This window comes from Carassius gibelio, chromosome A18 (genome assembly GCF_023724105.1).
Source record: "Carassius gibelio isolate Cgi1373 ecotype wild population from Czech Republic chromosome A18, carGib1.2-hapl.c, whole genome shotgun sequence".
Taxonomy (NCBI): Eukaryota; Metazoa; Chordata; class Actinopteri; order Cypriniformes; family Cyprinidae; genus Carassius; species Carassius gibelio.
In genome coordinates this window covers 20,688,303-20,703,846 of record NC_068388.1, presented here as the reverse complement: position 1 = coordinate 20,703,846, position 15,544 = coordinate 20,688,303, and the positions used below count along the sequence as shown (strand labels likewise).

The 15,544-nt window shown below is 37.9% G+C and overlaps 2 protein-coding genes across 8 annotated transcripts in view; one reads left to right on the top strand and one right to left on the bottom strand.

Moving 5' to 3' along the window:
- The window catches only part of LOC127934467 (rho GTPase-activating protein 42), a 99,314-nt gene extending 96,410 nt beyond the window's left edge, over positions 1 to 2,904 (top strand). For all 7 annotated transcript variants that reach the window (XM_052531876.1, XM_052531874.1, XM_052531879.1 and 4 more), the window contains one exon: positions 1,123 to 2,904. In XM_052531876.1, the coding sequence (XP_052387836.1) occupies positions 1,123 to 1,211 (89 nt within the window). In that variant the 3' untranslated portion in view covers positions 1,212 to 2,904. The remainder of the gene's footprint in view (positions 1 to 1,122) is intronic.
- Positions 2,905 to 3,161: 257 nt separating this feature from the next.
- On the bottom strand, positions 3,162 to 11,121 carry LOC127934472 (progesterone receptor). The gene is made up of 9 exons (XM_052531887.1): positions 10,810 to 11,121; positions 9,760 to 10,688; positions 8,499 to 8,608; positions 7,584 to 7,700; positions 6,642 to 6,947; positions 6,343 to 6,487; positions 4,921 to 5,051; positions 4,435 to 4,592; positions 3,162 to 4,000 (listed from the first exon to the last, which is right to left on the bottom strand). Exons 2-9 carry the CDS (start codon positions 10,551 to 10,553, stop codon positions 3,845 to 3,847), a joined length of 1,917 nt encoding a protein of 638 aa, XP_052387847.1. The 5' UTR covers positions 10,554 to 10,688; positions 10,810 to 11,121; the 3' UTR covers positions 3,162 to 3,844.
- Between the last annotated feature and the right edge of the window lie 4,423 nt (positions 11,122 to 15,544).

The window sequence follows — 15,544 nt, the reverse complement described above, 5'->3', positions numbered from 1 at the left end:
AAAAGTTTTATTTAACTTTCTTTCTCTCCATATATATGATTAATATCACATGAATATCAGTGCGGATGGCAGGATATCGGCATATTTCGGTGTTCCTCTGGCTGTGATTCTGCCGCACAAGAGTGTAAATTAAAAAAAAAAAGAGACAACAAGTGTCTTTAAAAAATGCCTTTTGTGCAGAACCACTTCCTTCCACCACAGATTCAGATCTCAGTTTGATAGTTTAAACAGCTGAGCCCAAGCCTCCATTACTAATTCGAAAACATCACTTTAAAATTAGTAATGAAGGAACGTTGAGTTGCTTCACAGAAAGCTTATGGTATTAAAATGCTTAAAAGCTCACTGTATTACAGTATGTAGAGTATTATGAGAGAGAGGGATAGACTAAGCGAGTGTAATTACCTGCATCTGACAAAGCAATTATTCTTCAGCTCAATCTCATATTCAAAATAAAACATCAGTTTGAATGTCCGCTGAGGAAAGCCATATCTTTGTCGTACTATCCTTTCATCTGTTAAGGGGGATTTCAGATGACAGCGCTGCTCAGTGCATTTGTTGGTTGTGCCATAACAAAGTGTTGTTGAAAGTAAAAGAAAAAAAACTTCCTTGTTTACAAACCTGTTTCAGTCTCTTTCAATATAAAAGTCTTTACTGCTGACTCATAAAGACATTCTCTTGTTGCAGAATAATGTAACTAAAATCACCATCACGAAAACACACACACACACACCATACTGTTGCCTCGTACCTATGGCCCATGCTAATATACAGCCATATCGCACTGCTACTTGTGTAATATTGCTCATATATAGTAAGTAATAGATGGAAACATTACTGACTGATTTGTAATTTCTAACAATATAATTAATCCTTCTAAAATTAAGACATTATATTGGTTACATCAAATCAGTAAACAACATTCTGTTTACTATTGAATAATTTACTTTTGCTAAATATACAAAGCATGTACAAGATCAACAATAGTAAGCTCTGCTGACCCAATGATCTTCTGTCATCTGTCCCAAAATGCTCTCAGAAAGTAGCTCTAAGTATGAGTAATAATACTATAGAATTTTCCTATCAAGTCTTCACCACTAAACTTTCCCATTTCCCTCTGTGTAGTGTATCCTTCAGTGGAACCAGGCTGGCTCCAGGCAACATTTGAGGGCAAAACAGGCCTCATTCCTGAAAATTATGTGGTGTTCCTCTGACAGCGTCCAACAAAGGAGGCCCAAGCATTTCATGGTATCCATGGTAACATCAATTTTAGACCAAGGGCTTTAAATATATATCAGTCATTGACAGATATGTAAGTGGAATTTATGTAAGTGAAATTAAGACATCACGGATGGTACAAAAAACCTCAATGATGCAGCACAAGGGTGATTAATGTCTGAATCACGGCTGTAATTCTAGACAACTGGCTTCCAAAGCTTTTGCTGAGACTAAAATGTTGAAATGAACTTCATGTGCTGCTTGAGTCCAGATAAACAAATTCACATACACTGAGATCAGGAGGTGCGATGGACTGCACTAAATGGTCCTTTTAGGTCTACTATGTGGTGGAATACTGTAATTCTGTTAAGAAAGGTCAGATAATAAGTCTAAAAGACAGACTTCCTTTTATTTTAGCTCAATGCTAACTGCCTTGAAACGATAGAGAAGAATGTTAAACCTCAGCAGTAACTATTTGAGCTGTGAATCACTGTTATGTTTAACTCAGTTCAGCAGAAACTCTGCTTTGTGTGGGGGGTTTTTATCGTGAATGTACTTGGTTTTACTGTCATTCTTTTTCAATAGACTTAGACCACAATTGTTAGGATTTTTGAACATTTTAAACAGCCAAATTAAACAAACAAAATGAACACACATTTCTGCAATATTTCTAGATGACTAATAATTATGTTAAAGTTTTCAAGTAAAGTCCATCTGGGCAAATCTCCAGCTTAACACTGAAGCACAAGATTTCACTTGGGAACACTGAAAAACAAGATGATTTGCTTGAGCAGCTTGAGTGCTGCTGACATTAAAAGGGACATATAATTATATTTACTCATTTTCAGTTATAATACTCATATTCATCACATTATGCTGTTAATAAAATGCTTTGAAAGTAAAAATGAATAAACGTGCCCAGCGGGCACCTTGATATCAATTGGATGTCAAACATTAGTCAAGACTTGATCAAGATGCTGTAACATCATTTTAAATTCAGTTTGTTTGATGACAGTTTCTTCCAGAGGTATTTGAAATTGGTTAATTGTACAGTATATGTAGGCCAATATGTATGATGTTCAATTTACATCAAATCAACATCAAGTTTAATTGACCACTGGGTATATTCTATTGACTTATAGAATTTTAAGCACAGCCATTTAAGCACAATTTTTTTGGTGGACACTAAAATCTTCCAGCTTTGTGCTGAAATATAATCACACTTAAAAGACTGCTTTATTCAATCAAATGATTGGAATGCAATGAAGTGTTCCAGTTATTTATAATTGAAAGGTCTAATATTTTTTATACACAATATTTCTAATCCTAAAAAAAAAAGTTTGGAAACCACTGGTATAAAGCATGAGATAGCAGTGGATCATTTCTCAGTTTTGCATCGAGGGCACTTCAGAACGTCAAGCTAAAATCAGTTTTTAACAAATACTAATGAATCAAGTCTAGCTGTCGCATTAATGTCCAGGTCACATTATTCATTCTGAAGTTGTCATGGTACGTTCCAGTTATCTTATTGTCTCCATAATTAAATATTGCAAACTTGTATAATGGAAATAACAGGTGATAGAAAATCTAGATGTTAGAAGTTTATACATGGATGATTATTTTGTAAATCACATATTTTTCTTCTTAGTTCATTTTTGTTCTGTCAATAAATGTGTTTATAAAATGAGACCCACTTCTTGTTTTCTATTTAAGAAAAGCTAAATCATCTGAAGTAAATCTCAGACATCAGTCACTTGATTCCGGCAGAGATCTGAGGGGAAACGGCATCAGAAGTATGTGGAAAGCAGGCGATTGCCAAGATCCCAGTGTTCTTTTCCAATTAAACACATGAGAATGCTCCGTACCCTTGACTGTTGATGTCGGACTGATACTCCCTTCAGCTAAACCATCAAGGTCACAGATAGGAAAAGACAGATGATCCAAAAAATGTTTTTCAACTTTAATGCTCTTGGCTTCTGATAAAACATTTAATATTCTGCTTTAAAAATAAACATCAGACTGGATCAAATTATACAATGATCCACTTATTATACAGTGATCTCTGAGCCGATGTACAATTGAGCTCTTTGTCTTTCAAACATTGTTAGCGTCTGCAATCAGCATTTATTATAACACGTTATGTGACCGGATATTGTGTAAATGTAAGTAAGATCAAAGGTTTGCAAGATCTCACCATGAAAACTAAGTTAGACAAATAAGCATTGGCTTTTCCTCACACTCAGATACATTTCCTGAAAAGCTAGGATTTAAGTGTATAATTAATACATAAATTAGAGTCTAATATGTTACAATTTTTGTCATATTTAAGGATTCATTAAAAAACACATTTTAGTACATATTAAGACTGAAAGTTACATTCTCTGTATTTATCATAAAAGTTCTCAGAAACATGTTATGTAAGATTGACAGGTTTTGTAAAAGGCAATAGCAGATTTGATAATACAGCATGATTACATGTTGTCTTTGTTATTGGACTCTTTGCATTTTCAGCTAACACATTAAATCAGAACTTGTAACTATTATAAGGGGATGATTGTATATGGAAAGATCAATGTCAGTGTTAATTAGATGTGGTACATCATCACAGACCCCAAGCATCCTGTCTGGATCACTTGTTGTGAAACATGAGGGGTTTGACCATTCCCGCCAGCACTTTTGGCAGCTGCGATGCAATGACCTCCGACATCATCTCTGGAAACTCCACCTTCATGGCGTCCGCCTGGATGTATGTGCTCAGACAGTAGAGATTGACCTTCTTTACAATCTACACAGAGATAAACTCAACATTACAATTCAAGCTCGCCTATCATTCTTTGTGCACTCTGAGATCTAACAAGTGATGGCGTGAATATGTGACGTATTTCAAATGAAAGATTTGATACATGCAATAAACTATTCATTTGATGTCGACGTCACACAGCTTATCACAATGTGTTTTTAAACAACAGATTAGAGGGTTTCACACCAAGGAAAAGAACTGAAACTATGACGTTTTATTAATCATTCTGATTCTATAAAAATATGGAAGTCCAAATCACAACTACATTGACATTGACACAGAGTAATGTAACGCATTGCTGGAATCACGGTCATAAAGATATTTTTCCAGCTCATGTGCGATTAAAACACTGACAGCCAATCAGAATCAAGTATATTTAGTCTATAGCTCCCCATTGTATTTTTTTACTCATGCTGTACCTCATGCATGGCGTCCATGATTTTGGTCAAATGGTAGAATCTCTGTGAGCTGGCCACCACTCCTTTCTCCTTCAGCTGGATGGCTTTCGTCAACTCGCAGATGTAGTTCTGTCTCATTTCATCAAACTGTGTTTGACTCTTCAAGCCTTCCAGAGGAACTGTCACAAATGCATCATGTTAAATCATTTCCAAAGAACTTCTACCAGTGGTTATGTTAGAGTTTCCTGCAGCATTAGTTACAGATAAATGAAAACTTCTTTGAGCTTTCACCATGCATAAAATGTTGCTTCTGTAAATCACTGAAAAGATTATGACGGCTGAAAATTGTTAGTTTGGAATTGAAACTTAGTTGGACTTTTCAAGGTCTCACAGTTTGCCAAACACGTACTGTATCTCTGTCTATCCATGCCGACTGGCACGGGGCCAAATGGTTTAAAATTGTCCAGACTGTTAATAGAGTTTTATGAGTCCGAGAGGATTTATTACCGGTGTTGAGGAGCATCAAAGCCTTCATGCACAGAAACTCTTCCTTTGTCACTTGCAAGTTGGCAAATTCCCGTGGAACAAACTGCATAGCCAAGCACAAGTCGTAGATCGGAGACCTCCTCAGCTGATCACTAAAATGTAAACAGCTCTATGAGAATACTGAGCATTCCTCAATGTCTGTTGTTTACTGCATATACAATATATACACAACTGTTAACTGAATGTAGCTATTGGGATTCTAATAGCCAGACACATTCCAGAAATAAGGTACAAATAGGTAAAGGTCCATGATAAAGCCCCTGTTGCACTCACAGAAAAGTTAATTTTTGTTCTTCACTTGTGAGTTTGAAATACCTGAGCTAAAGTATTCTGTTAGCAAATGTGTGCTGGGAACTATTCTCTTAAGAGCACAATAAATAAAAGAAAACAGTGAGAAAGCAGCGTTTAAGAAAGCATCTGATCTTAGTGTAGCTAAGTGGATATGTTTGCTCCAGATCTCTGCAATTCAGGGTTCTGGCCGAATCATGTCAGGTCACACTTATTTATATAGCACTTATTTATCACATACAATTGATTCAGTGCAAGTAGATTTATCATATAAAGCATTAAAACCAGAGTCAATATCACTTTGAATTGGAATTACTATTATGTAATGGGTTTTTTTCACTGCATGGTACGGCACAGTATGGTTCGGTACGGTTTAATTTTGGGGGGATTTCCACTGGGTACAGTACCTGGGTACCTAGTCCTTTTTTTTAGTTCCACTTCAGTTGAGGTTCCAAGTGAACCGTAACATTACCAAAACGTGATTTGTAAACATTGCTGATCAGAGATTGGCAGGTGAGGATCATCACTACCTGCGGCAATGAACTTGCGACACAAACGCAAAAAAAACGCTAGATTTAAATCAGCACAGCAAGCGAAGGAGCGAACGCAACTATTTTGAACAAGCCAAACCAACCCAAAAAAACAGTTTCGTTGTCTGTTGAGGAAGTACAGACGATCCTCCCATTGATAGCAGAGAAGTGGATCCAGCGACACAATGAAGGGGCGACATGAAATAAAATGCTTTTCATAAGTCGCGGCAGTAGAGGCAGCGCAACAATAACAACGCGAATAATCCCACTCACTCTAAAGCGGTACTGAGCCATGCCGTACTGTACTGAGCCATACCGAGCCGAGTCGTACCACGCAGTGGATAAGTGCCATCATTACCACAAGCCAAAGGTATTTACCAGCCAGTGCAAACTTTTCAATAAATTTCACTTTGCCACTTTTTGATTTCGGTAGCCCAAACAAGCTTTGCTTTGGCCTGATTTTGTTTCGAAATGATGTCGCACCACTTTGTTTTCCAATTTTGCTAGTATACCAGGGGCCTTCACTCTTCAAAAGATTTTAATTCTGTTTTTTACTGTTACTTACTGACTCAAGATGAGATCAGGTGCAAAGTACAGGTAATCAGTGGTGACATTCTGAAAGGTTCTCCAACCCAGCGAGAACAACATTAAACCCATCCAGGAATACTGGATTAACGTCATCTGGTCATTGATGTGCAAATTGCGAAAACCTGTTAAACACAGAAGTAACTTTTTTTCCATTATAAAGAACCTTTTGTGCAAATGGAAATGTTCCACAGTCGAGGGTTAGATTCCAATAAAGAACGTTCATCTTTAAAAGTGAAACTTAAAATGTTTATATTAGGCTGATTGTAAAGGTGTTACCTGGAAGAGACTTGGACCATCTGACAATCCAGAGCAGCTGTCTCTCACAGAGTCTATTGAGACTGTTGAGGAGAAGGTGGGGAAGCTCTGGTTGTGAGCTGTCATAGCCAGAGTAAACCACCTGTGGCTCAATGTTCTCCAGAATGCTGATCATCTGAGGGGACAGCTGCAGCTCACGGATCGCTGGCATACAGTGCAGGGAGGACACATTTTGACCATCAGCCAGCAGGGACAACGGACCCTGGAACATCAGCGATGGACTCAACCCCATGACCTTCATACCCGTAAACCGCTTCATCTTCCGGCCTGAAACATAAATGTACTATAATGAGGGTCTGTCTTGATCACCTTCTCACTTTTATTCAATATGCTGGGGTTATAAATAGATTTCTTTTCAAATTGATCACTGACAGTCCCAGTCCCTGTTCACTTTCACCTATAGAAATAAGCAGCTTGGACATTGTTCTAAACATCTTCTTTTGTCTAAGACTGAAGAAAGTCCAGTTATTTGGGTTTAGAACAACACGAAGATGAATAAATACTTTACAATAAAGTCCCCTTAATTAATGTTACTTGCAATCTTTTAACTTTATCATTGTTAGTTTCAGTTAAAAAATAATCCAAGCCCAGATCTATTAAACAATTTTAATAGACTTCTCATTTCAGTAATGTATCAGTAAATGCTGGACTTAATGTTAACCAATATAAATAAATGATTCAGAATTATGTTTCATTGTTAATGCTAGCTACTATAGTTAACTAATGTTAATTCTGTATATTAACCTTGATAAGAATGGCCTTTGGAAAATATTCAACATTGTGAAGTATGACTGTCCATTAATGTCTATTAAGTTTTAAGAAGCTTTAGCATTTTTATATTTAATATATAAAATATATACAAAACCCTAATATGTACAAAAAAAAATGTCACATGAAAGATACCTCCAAGCATCATCCCTGCCTGGTAGCACTTTCTAAGACGACATGCAGGACAGTTTTTCCTCCTGATTTTATCAACAATACAGTCGTTCCGTCCGGCACACAGGTAGTTATGGTGACCTAGACAAGAGACAAAAAGAAAAATTATTAAACCAATGAATGACTATGTAAGGGAAAAAATCTGTCAACACAGATGCACATAAATGATTCCAGTTCTCCATCAGAAATCATTAGAGTAGCATGTAATTTTTAAAAGAGGATGATTTTGTGAGCACAGCAAGGGAAAGAAAGATAAAGGCACAGAGTGAATTGGTTTGAAGCAAGGCTGTGAGGGCATAGTGACATGGCCATGGTCAGACATAGTGGCTCTTACATATCTGTCCTCAGTGATAAGAAGAATAACAAGGCAGAGAAAGAACACGGTGAACATTGGTCCAAATAATAATAACAGTCTTCTGGGAGTCTGAATGCACCATGACTCACTTACGTTGAAACACAATATAAAAGTTTCTGTGTGCAACAACACTTTACAAAACAATGAAAATATGAAAAATCCCTATGCAATCGCATATTTTGTTTGCTTTCAGGGCATCTACCTTATGCTAATGTGTTTTTTAAAGTGTTTTTTTTTTTATTATTATTAGTCTTGGTCCACTAGGAAAATGCAATTTTTTGCCAAATCAAATGCTCTTTAAAATTAGAGTGTCCCACCTCCAATATCCTCTGAAGACTATTGGCTATCCCTTAAATATGTCCTGCTCAGACTTCCTGTTTGGGAAGTTTCCTGTTTCATGAAATACATCAACATTACAGGAGAGAGGAAGTGCAGTCTGCAAAGTTCATGATAAATCAATATAGTTCAAGACAGAGCATTGCATTTTGACAGAATTATTACAATAGTTTTAGTATGTTGCTCACCCTCAACAGCTCTCTTGAAAAACACCTTGCAGCTTCCACAGGTTAGAACTCCATAGTGGCAACCTGAAGCCTCGTCTCCACATATAACACACAGTCTTTGAGATGGAACCCTGAATGTAAGCAAGACACAATATTCTATCACATCCTTAATAACAATGGCTCAAAAAAGTTTTTGTTTTGGACTAAATGGTTTTAAACCTGCAGATGTTACTTGATGGTATTTTACATTTAATGTATGCATTTAGCAGAGACTTTTATCCAAAGCACTTTTCACTGCATTCAAGGTGCACATTTACATTTATCAGTTATTGTTTTTCCTGGGAATTGAACCCATGACCATGGCATTGCTATAGCACCATGCTCTACTGTTTGAAATGAAACACACACATTTCTTAGTGTTCCACAAGTGTCCAAATTGGGTCAGCGTACAATATGTTCTGACCTCTGACTTTCTGATTAAGTGATTTTTAATGGTTAGCTCATTCAGTGCTAAAGTAGATGTGCTTAGTCCTGCTCCTTTAAAGAACTTGGTTCTGGCCCACACCAAGTGGATGTAATATGTAAATCTAATTTATTTTTTATTATTTTAATTATTATTATTATTAGGAGCAGAATTAAAAACACACTACATGAGTCATAAAAAAGGTATAATATTACCTTGAAACAAATTTCTTGTAAATTTCAGGAATAATTACAATGAGATTGTGTGTGTGTGTGTGTGTGTGTGTGTGTGTGTACATACACACACACACACGAACACCTGTATAATGTACATGTACTGTACTTATAAGAAGTACTTATTTATTACCCCTAAAGGTCTTTTTTTATATATATTATATAACTCTATTTATATTTTCTATTACATTTTCTATTTTTTATTTATTGGTTACCATTCAGTTAAAATTAGATGAATTCACAATGAATTGGCCACAACCCACAACCATGGTATCAAATTTGGTTTAGTATAAAAAAAATAAAAAAATAAAAATAAAAATCGATCGGCTCCATTTTGAAGGATTTGGGGTAACAACAGAAAACTTGTTCTATTGTGCATATGATAAAGTTAGTCTATTTCAATATATAATGATAAATACAAATTTGTAAAGGTGACATTTCCAAAATAATAATTATTCTGAATAATTAAATTAAAACTACACAAACACACACGTTTAATACTTCTTCTTTAAAATCAGAAAATTAACGGCTTTATTTCGCTTAAATTCAAATCTGAATGAGGCACAACATAAATGATCATGCTTACCCAGGGAATGCCGTGTAAAGTGTGTGTGAGCGCGAGATGAACCCATCTGGCGAAGAGTATCCAGCGTGCTCTTCATTCATAGTAGCGCTCTGATACCAGAACGGAGAGTCCTTGGGTGAAATCCATTTGGAAATGTCCGTTTTGGGCATCAGGGTAGCTGAGCTTGTTCCATCGAAATTCAACATACCTCTGCCGAGAGAAGGCGACACTCTTCTCGGTGGTGGCAAAACCACTGTAGATTGAGTCATGTCCAGCTGAAAGTTGGAAGAACTGTCCACAACTACCTGCTGGGCTGCTTGAGATGAGAGCAAAGCTGAAGACTCCTCAGTAAACTCACACTGCTGTTTCTTTTCTGCTTGGTCGTAGCAGCTTTCCAAGGCGCTGATGTTTAAGCCTAGGTCGAAATCAGTGTTCGGTGGCTGCATAATAAGAGAATGCTCATTCTCATCTTTAATAAACGAACACTCTGAAACATTTGACTCCTTGGGAAGAAGCGCTTTTGCGCTCCACTGTCCGCTTTCGACTTTCAGAAAGTCATCCATGTGACCTGTATACGTGGTGGTACTGAGAGGCAAGTCCAGCAGAGATAGCTGATCCAGAGCTTCGCTGCTTGATCCAGGCGCGCTGCTGCGTAAAGACCCCGCGTCTCCAAAACTACGCTCGGAGAACCTGCCTTGCCCAAAACACTCGTCCGTGAATTTTTCTATTAAACTACTTATTCCAGTCTTCGCCTCTGTGGAATCAGCGAAAGAAGTGTTCACAATGTCCATCCTGCTGTTAGATTTGGATTCCATAATTAAAAATCTGGCCGGCAAGAAGCGTCCTCACTGGTTGCTTGGATGTTGTAAACTGGCGTATAACCTTCTCTGTGTATTCCTCCTTGTGGTAAGAGGCTGTACAAAAGTGTCCCCTGCGACTTATTCCGAAATCTATAACAACGAGACGTTGCTCTATTAATTAAAATATTTAGCCTATTTTATAACAGTATAGATTTTTTTTTTTTTAAACTGACAATGAAAGGTAAAGGTTTGTAGAAAGAGAAACTCTCACCTTTTGGCTACAAGTCAATTACACAAAATCAATCTCCTGAAAGAGTGTGACGAAGACACCAAAATACAAAAACGGAAAACTGGTGGTCATTGATGACGTCGCGAAATAAAATGCATTGTAATGTTATCCAACATGCTCCAGACACATGCTCCACATGATGTGTTCAGCAGGACTGAGGAGAGAAAAACGTCCTTCTAATATATCTGCGCAGAAGTTACACATGGAGAAGATTTGGACACGTTTGGTTCCAGACTGAATATGAAAATTAGGCTATTTACTAGCATCTGCATCATAATCCAACTGAAACTGTCTGTGAAGTCTATGCTCAGCAAAGTCTGTAAATACAAAGAAAATAGTGTGGTTTTATATGGTGGAAGATCTTTGTTTGAGGTCATTCATTAATGAGATGTGAACATCCTGTACTTGTGTGCTCGGTTTCAGAAGGCCGGTTAAGAGCTCAGCTGAAGCTCATTTCCTTACAGAAAAGCTAGATTTACCTACTTATTTTCACACCAAATAATTTTACACTAAAGCATCGTTTAGTCCATGCATGTATTATTATTATTAATAATAATAATAATAATATTCTTTATTTAATGTTTAACAATGCAATGCAGGTTTTCAATTTAGCCTACTTCATTGAGCAAATCATTAACAAGTGCCTAACACACCAAAGTTTGTTAAAATCTTAATCTTAAAGCAATGGTTTCAACTACAGATTTTAATTTCTTCTCTTTCCGCATTCCCATTTTCGGTGAACACAAACACCCACTCACATACAAGTATTCAGGTTGCTATGGATACAGGAAGTATAACCTTTCACTTAGTAGCAACGTCACAGTAGCATAAATTCAGATTAAGTAATTGCAGCATCTTTTCTATTAAAGCAAGTTAACCTATCTCTATTTTTAATCTAAACAATAACAACAACTAAAAGGCGAAGGCTAAGCAAGTAACCATTTCTAACTACATTGCAACATTTATTTTTAAGATAAGATAAAACATATCACAATAAAACACTTTAAGAACGATGGCCCATTCTGCAAGGTTATTGCAAAATGCACTTCCTTATACAATCATGGTAGAGTTAATAAAAAGTATACATACATACTTAACTTTTGAGCAAAACCCTAACAGAATGTATATCTCATTACTGCCTTTTAAAGCTTTTCAGTTTTTTTGTGGCAGACATTTGTAACCTCAAAGCTCAAATGTCGTTATCTAAATTGAGAGAGATTGTAACTCCAAATTAAAGTTTACCAAATCAAAAATTTCCTTCAGCATTCTGATAATTTTCTTATTCAAAAATATGTTTTTGCATAAGTTGAATTATTCTCCTTATTCTAAAAACAATTTCTTGCTGCTCCATCCATTGAGGTTCCATTCTGTTTTCCCCTTCATTTCTTCTTCTTTTGCTTTTTGGCTTATGTGCCCCAGTTTCTCTGAATCCCTTCTACGAGAACATCATCAAAGTGAACTTCTAGTTTACCAGGTTCGTTATCACAGTTTCTGAGTGAGAAATGATCATGGATGGGAAATTCCACATTTATATTAGATACGACAGTCCCCATGACATAATGTGGTATATTTTGTGTAAAAATATGTTAATACTTGTTTCTGAATGCTGAAATCTTACAAAGTTACTGCCCCTCTACAATCAAACACAACAATATGTGCTTAAAAATGAATAAATAAAAAATAATCACTGTTATTTGAGTGCAAGTAGGCTAAAATGCCATGTCCCCAAGTAAGTTTGCATAACGTCTCTGTTACGTATGTAACCCTTCAGGGAACGGAGACGTCACGTCGGTCAAGTCGTTTAGAGAAACCAATCTACTTTGAGTGTAAACTAAAAGAGCCAATGCACATTGGCATGTGATTACTACATCCAGCTGCCGCTGATCACAACGTGAGCATAAAAAGGCAGCAGGTGCAAAGCATATCAGTATTTCGCTGAGAAGCCAATCCGGTGACCTAGCCGCTCAACGGTGGTACAGCAGCTGTGGCTACGTGGTGAGTTTTAGCAATCCGACACTAAACCGGGGCATCTCAGTGCCTCTGCCCTTTTTAAGGTGAGAACGCAGGAGGATATTGGCTCCACACGAAGGCTATAGAATCTAGAGAACAAGTTGGGTTTCACCCAGTCCACAGCTCTACAAACATCCGTCAGTGAGGCACAATGAGCCAGCGCCCAGGAGGATGAAACACTTCTAATAGAGTGAGCTCACAACCTGAGCGGGCAGGGCACAAGGCCCTGTAACAGCCTCTGCAACAGACAAAGATTTGGTCTGAGGTTCTAAAGCTTTGTGTCTGGTCTATGTAGCATCTCAACGCTCGGACAGGACAGAGACAAAGCTAGGTCTGCATCCTCCATGGGCAGCACTTGCAGGCCTACCACTTGATCCCTGAAGGGAGTAGTTGGAATCTTGGGCTCATAGCCAGGCTGGGGTCTCAGGATTACCTGGGAGTCAGCCGGCCCAAACTCTAGGCACAAACTGTAGACCGAAAATGCAGGTCCCTTACCTTTTTGTTGGAGGCCAGTGCAGGCAGGAACAGAGTTTTCATTGAAAGAAACGTTATCTTAACTGACTGCAAAGGCTCAAATGGGTGCTGCTGTATTGTTTTAAGCACCAGAAACAGGTCCCAAGAGGGTATGGAGGAGGGTGAGAAATGGTGTCTCGCTAAAATGATGGTGTCCACTACCTCTTGGGGTAGGTCACCAAGAACCTCCGTGTCCCTTCCAGAAACCAAACATGAAGTTTCCTGAGGTCTGGACTTGGGCGCCACAGGGTGCCCCATCTCTGAGTCAGTAGATCCTTCCTCAGAGGAAACTGCCAGGGAGGGGCTGTCGCGAGGAGCATTATTTCTGGGAACCATGTCCAGGTCGGCCAATACAGCACCACTAGCAGGAGCTGCTCCTCATCCACCCTGACCTTGCACAGCATCTTGCACAGACCCAGAATGTGAATTGCATGAAGTGCAGAGCCTTCCAACTCCAAAGGAGGAGGTGGTGGGGGAGATGTCTTGACGGTTCCTTGCCTTGAACCATCTCAAAGCGCCCTTTGAGACGGTTCAAAGAAAGGCGCACCACTAACTACTCTAGGCAGTTGATATGCCAGTGCAGTTGGGGACCTGTCCATACCCCTGACACTGCGTATTGCACGTGGCCCCCCAGTCGGTGGTGGGGGCATCCATGTAAACCACAGCATGTCTGGGTTCACTCTGCTGGGAGGAAGTATTATTAGGACACAACTGCATTGCAACTGACCGCATATACCCCCTAGCTGCACCAACGTCGAGGATAGTGAGGGAGGAGGAACCAGCAGATTGGTTTCTGGCAGAAAAAGGTGCCGTGCAATTGGTAGAAAATGACGCTGTTGTCTGCTAAAGAAAAGCAGCGACACTACAAGGCTCGTTGTGATTGTTATTGTGTCTACAAGGCCTGTTGTTTCACACCCTGAAGGCAGATATACCTCAATAAAAAGAAGGGGAGGTGCAGGAAGGACATAAAGGAAGGAAGTGTGTGTGTGTGTATGTGTGTGTGTGTGTGTGTGTGTGTGTGTGTGTGTGTGTGTGTGTGTAATGTGCATGTGAGAGGGAGGGCAAAATAATAGGTTCTCTAAAACTATAAACTTTCAATAGTAAAATACAATAAACTTATTTTGTAGCTTAATAAATGGACGGCATAACAAATTAGAGCTTATAATAAAAGGTATAACAACTTACTTTAATGTGATAATAGGCCCTATATCCTATACATTTTATATACAGAACCATTTATCTGTAAAGATTGTAAATTGCTTCCTGTATTAGGCAACATGTTGAAATATACTGTTGTTTAGCTGTGTGATGTCCACCCTGTCATGTCCTGTCCACCCTGTTTCCCCCTCTGTCCACCCTTACCTTAAAGTTTTTGAGATATTACTAAATAAGTTCAACAAATGCTATGCATATTTTTGTGGTTACTTTTAGGGAATGAAATGGTGAAATGAAATAAGTTTAAATGGTTCCAATAATGAATTGTAATGTATTTTTATTCTAAAAGAAATGTGTTGAAATTATGAATATCAAAAATAAAACTTTTTTCAAGATAATGCCCGATTATGAACATTTTGTTAAAATAAATTTGCAGAGTAAGAAAGAAAATGTAAATATTACAATAACTGTGTATTCAAAACACTTGTTAATTTAGATGAGAATGTCCTGTAACAGGGTGGACATTTGGTCCTTGTTAAGTTACCAAGCTAAAATATGCGCCGAATAGTAAGAATGACCCATATCTCTTTAATCAAACACACTTGATTCAGTTCATCAACTCATTACTAGAGACTCATAGACTTGAATTGGGTGCGCCAGGCAAAGGAGAGATGCAAAATGTTCAGCGTTGGGGGGGGGGGGGCTTCAGGAGCATTATTTGGAACCACTGATATAGGCAATATGATTGATATTGTAAACACCACTAATTATATCATGTTCCGTTTTGACCTGTTTTTTTTTTTTTTTTTCAGCCGTCACTGACAACAACTGATTAGCCTTGGTTGTACGATATCAATTAAGGCACAAAAAAAGCGGAGACATTTTCTCTAACACTTCTGACATCAGAGTGCTCAGCTGAAGGGTTTAAAGTGACCAAACAGGTTCTTTTCTTTCCTTTTTCGCATCTTCAAGGCTTTATTTCCAGTCACCTTGGCAACCAAGCTTAAGTGAGCTGTGACAGTGGTGTGATCACAAACTC

What these genes read in the sequence shown, in the direction of transcription:
- LOC127934472 (XM_052531887.1), bottom strand. Translation starts at nt 10,553, where the DNA reads ATGGAATCCAAATCTAACAGCAGGATGGACATTGTGAACACTTCTTTC. An exon ending in CTTTACACGGCATTCCCTGG is followed by an intron (nt 8,609 to 9,759) that starts GTAAGCATGATC and finishes GCTTACATTCAG; the next exon opens with GGTTCCATCTCAAAGACTGT. An exon ending in ATGGTCCAAGTCTCTTCCAG is followed by an intron (nt 6,488 to 6,641) that starts GTAACACCTTTA and finishes TGTGTTTAACAG; the next exon opens with GTTTTCGCAATTTGCACATC.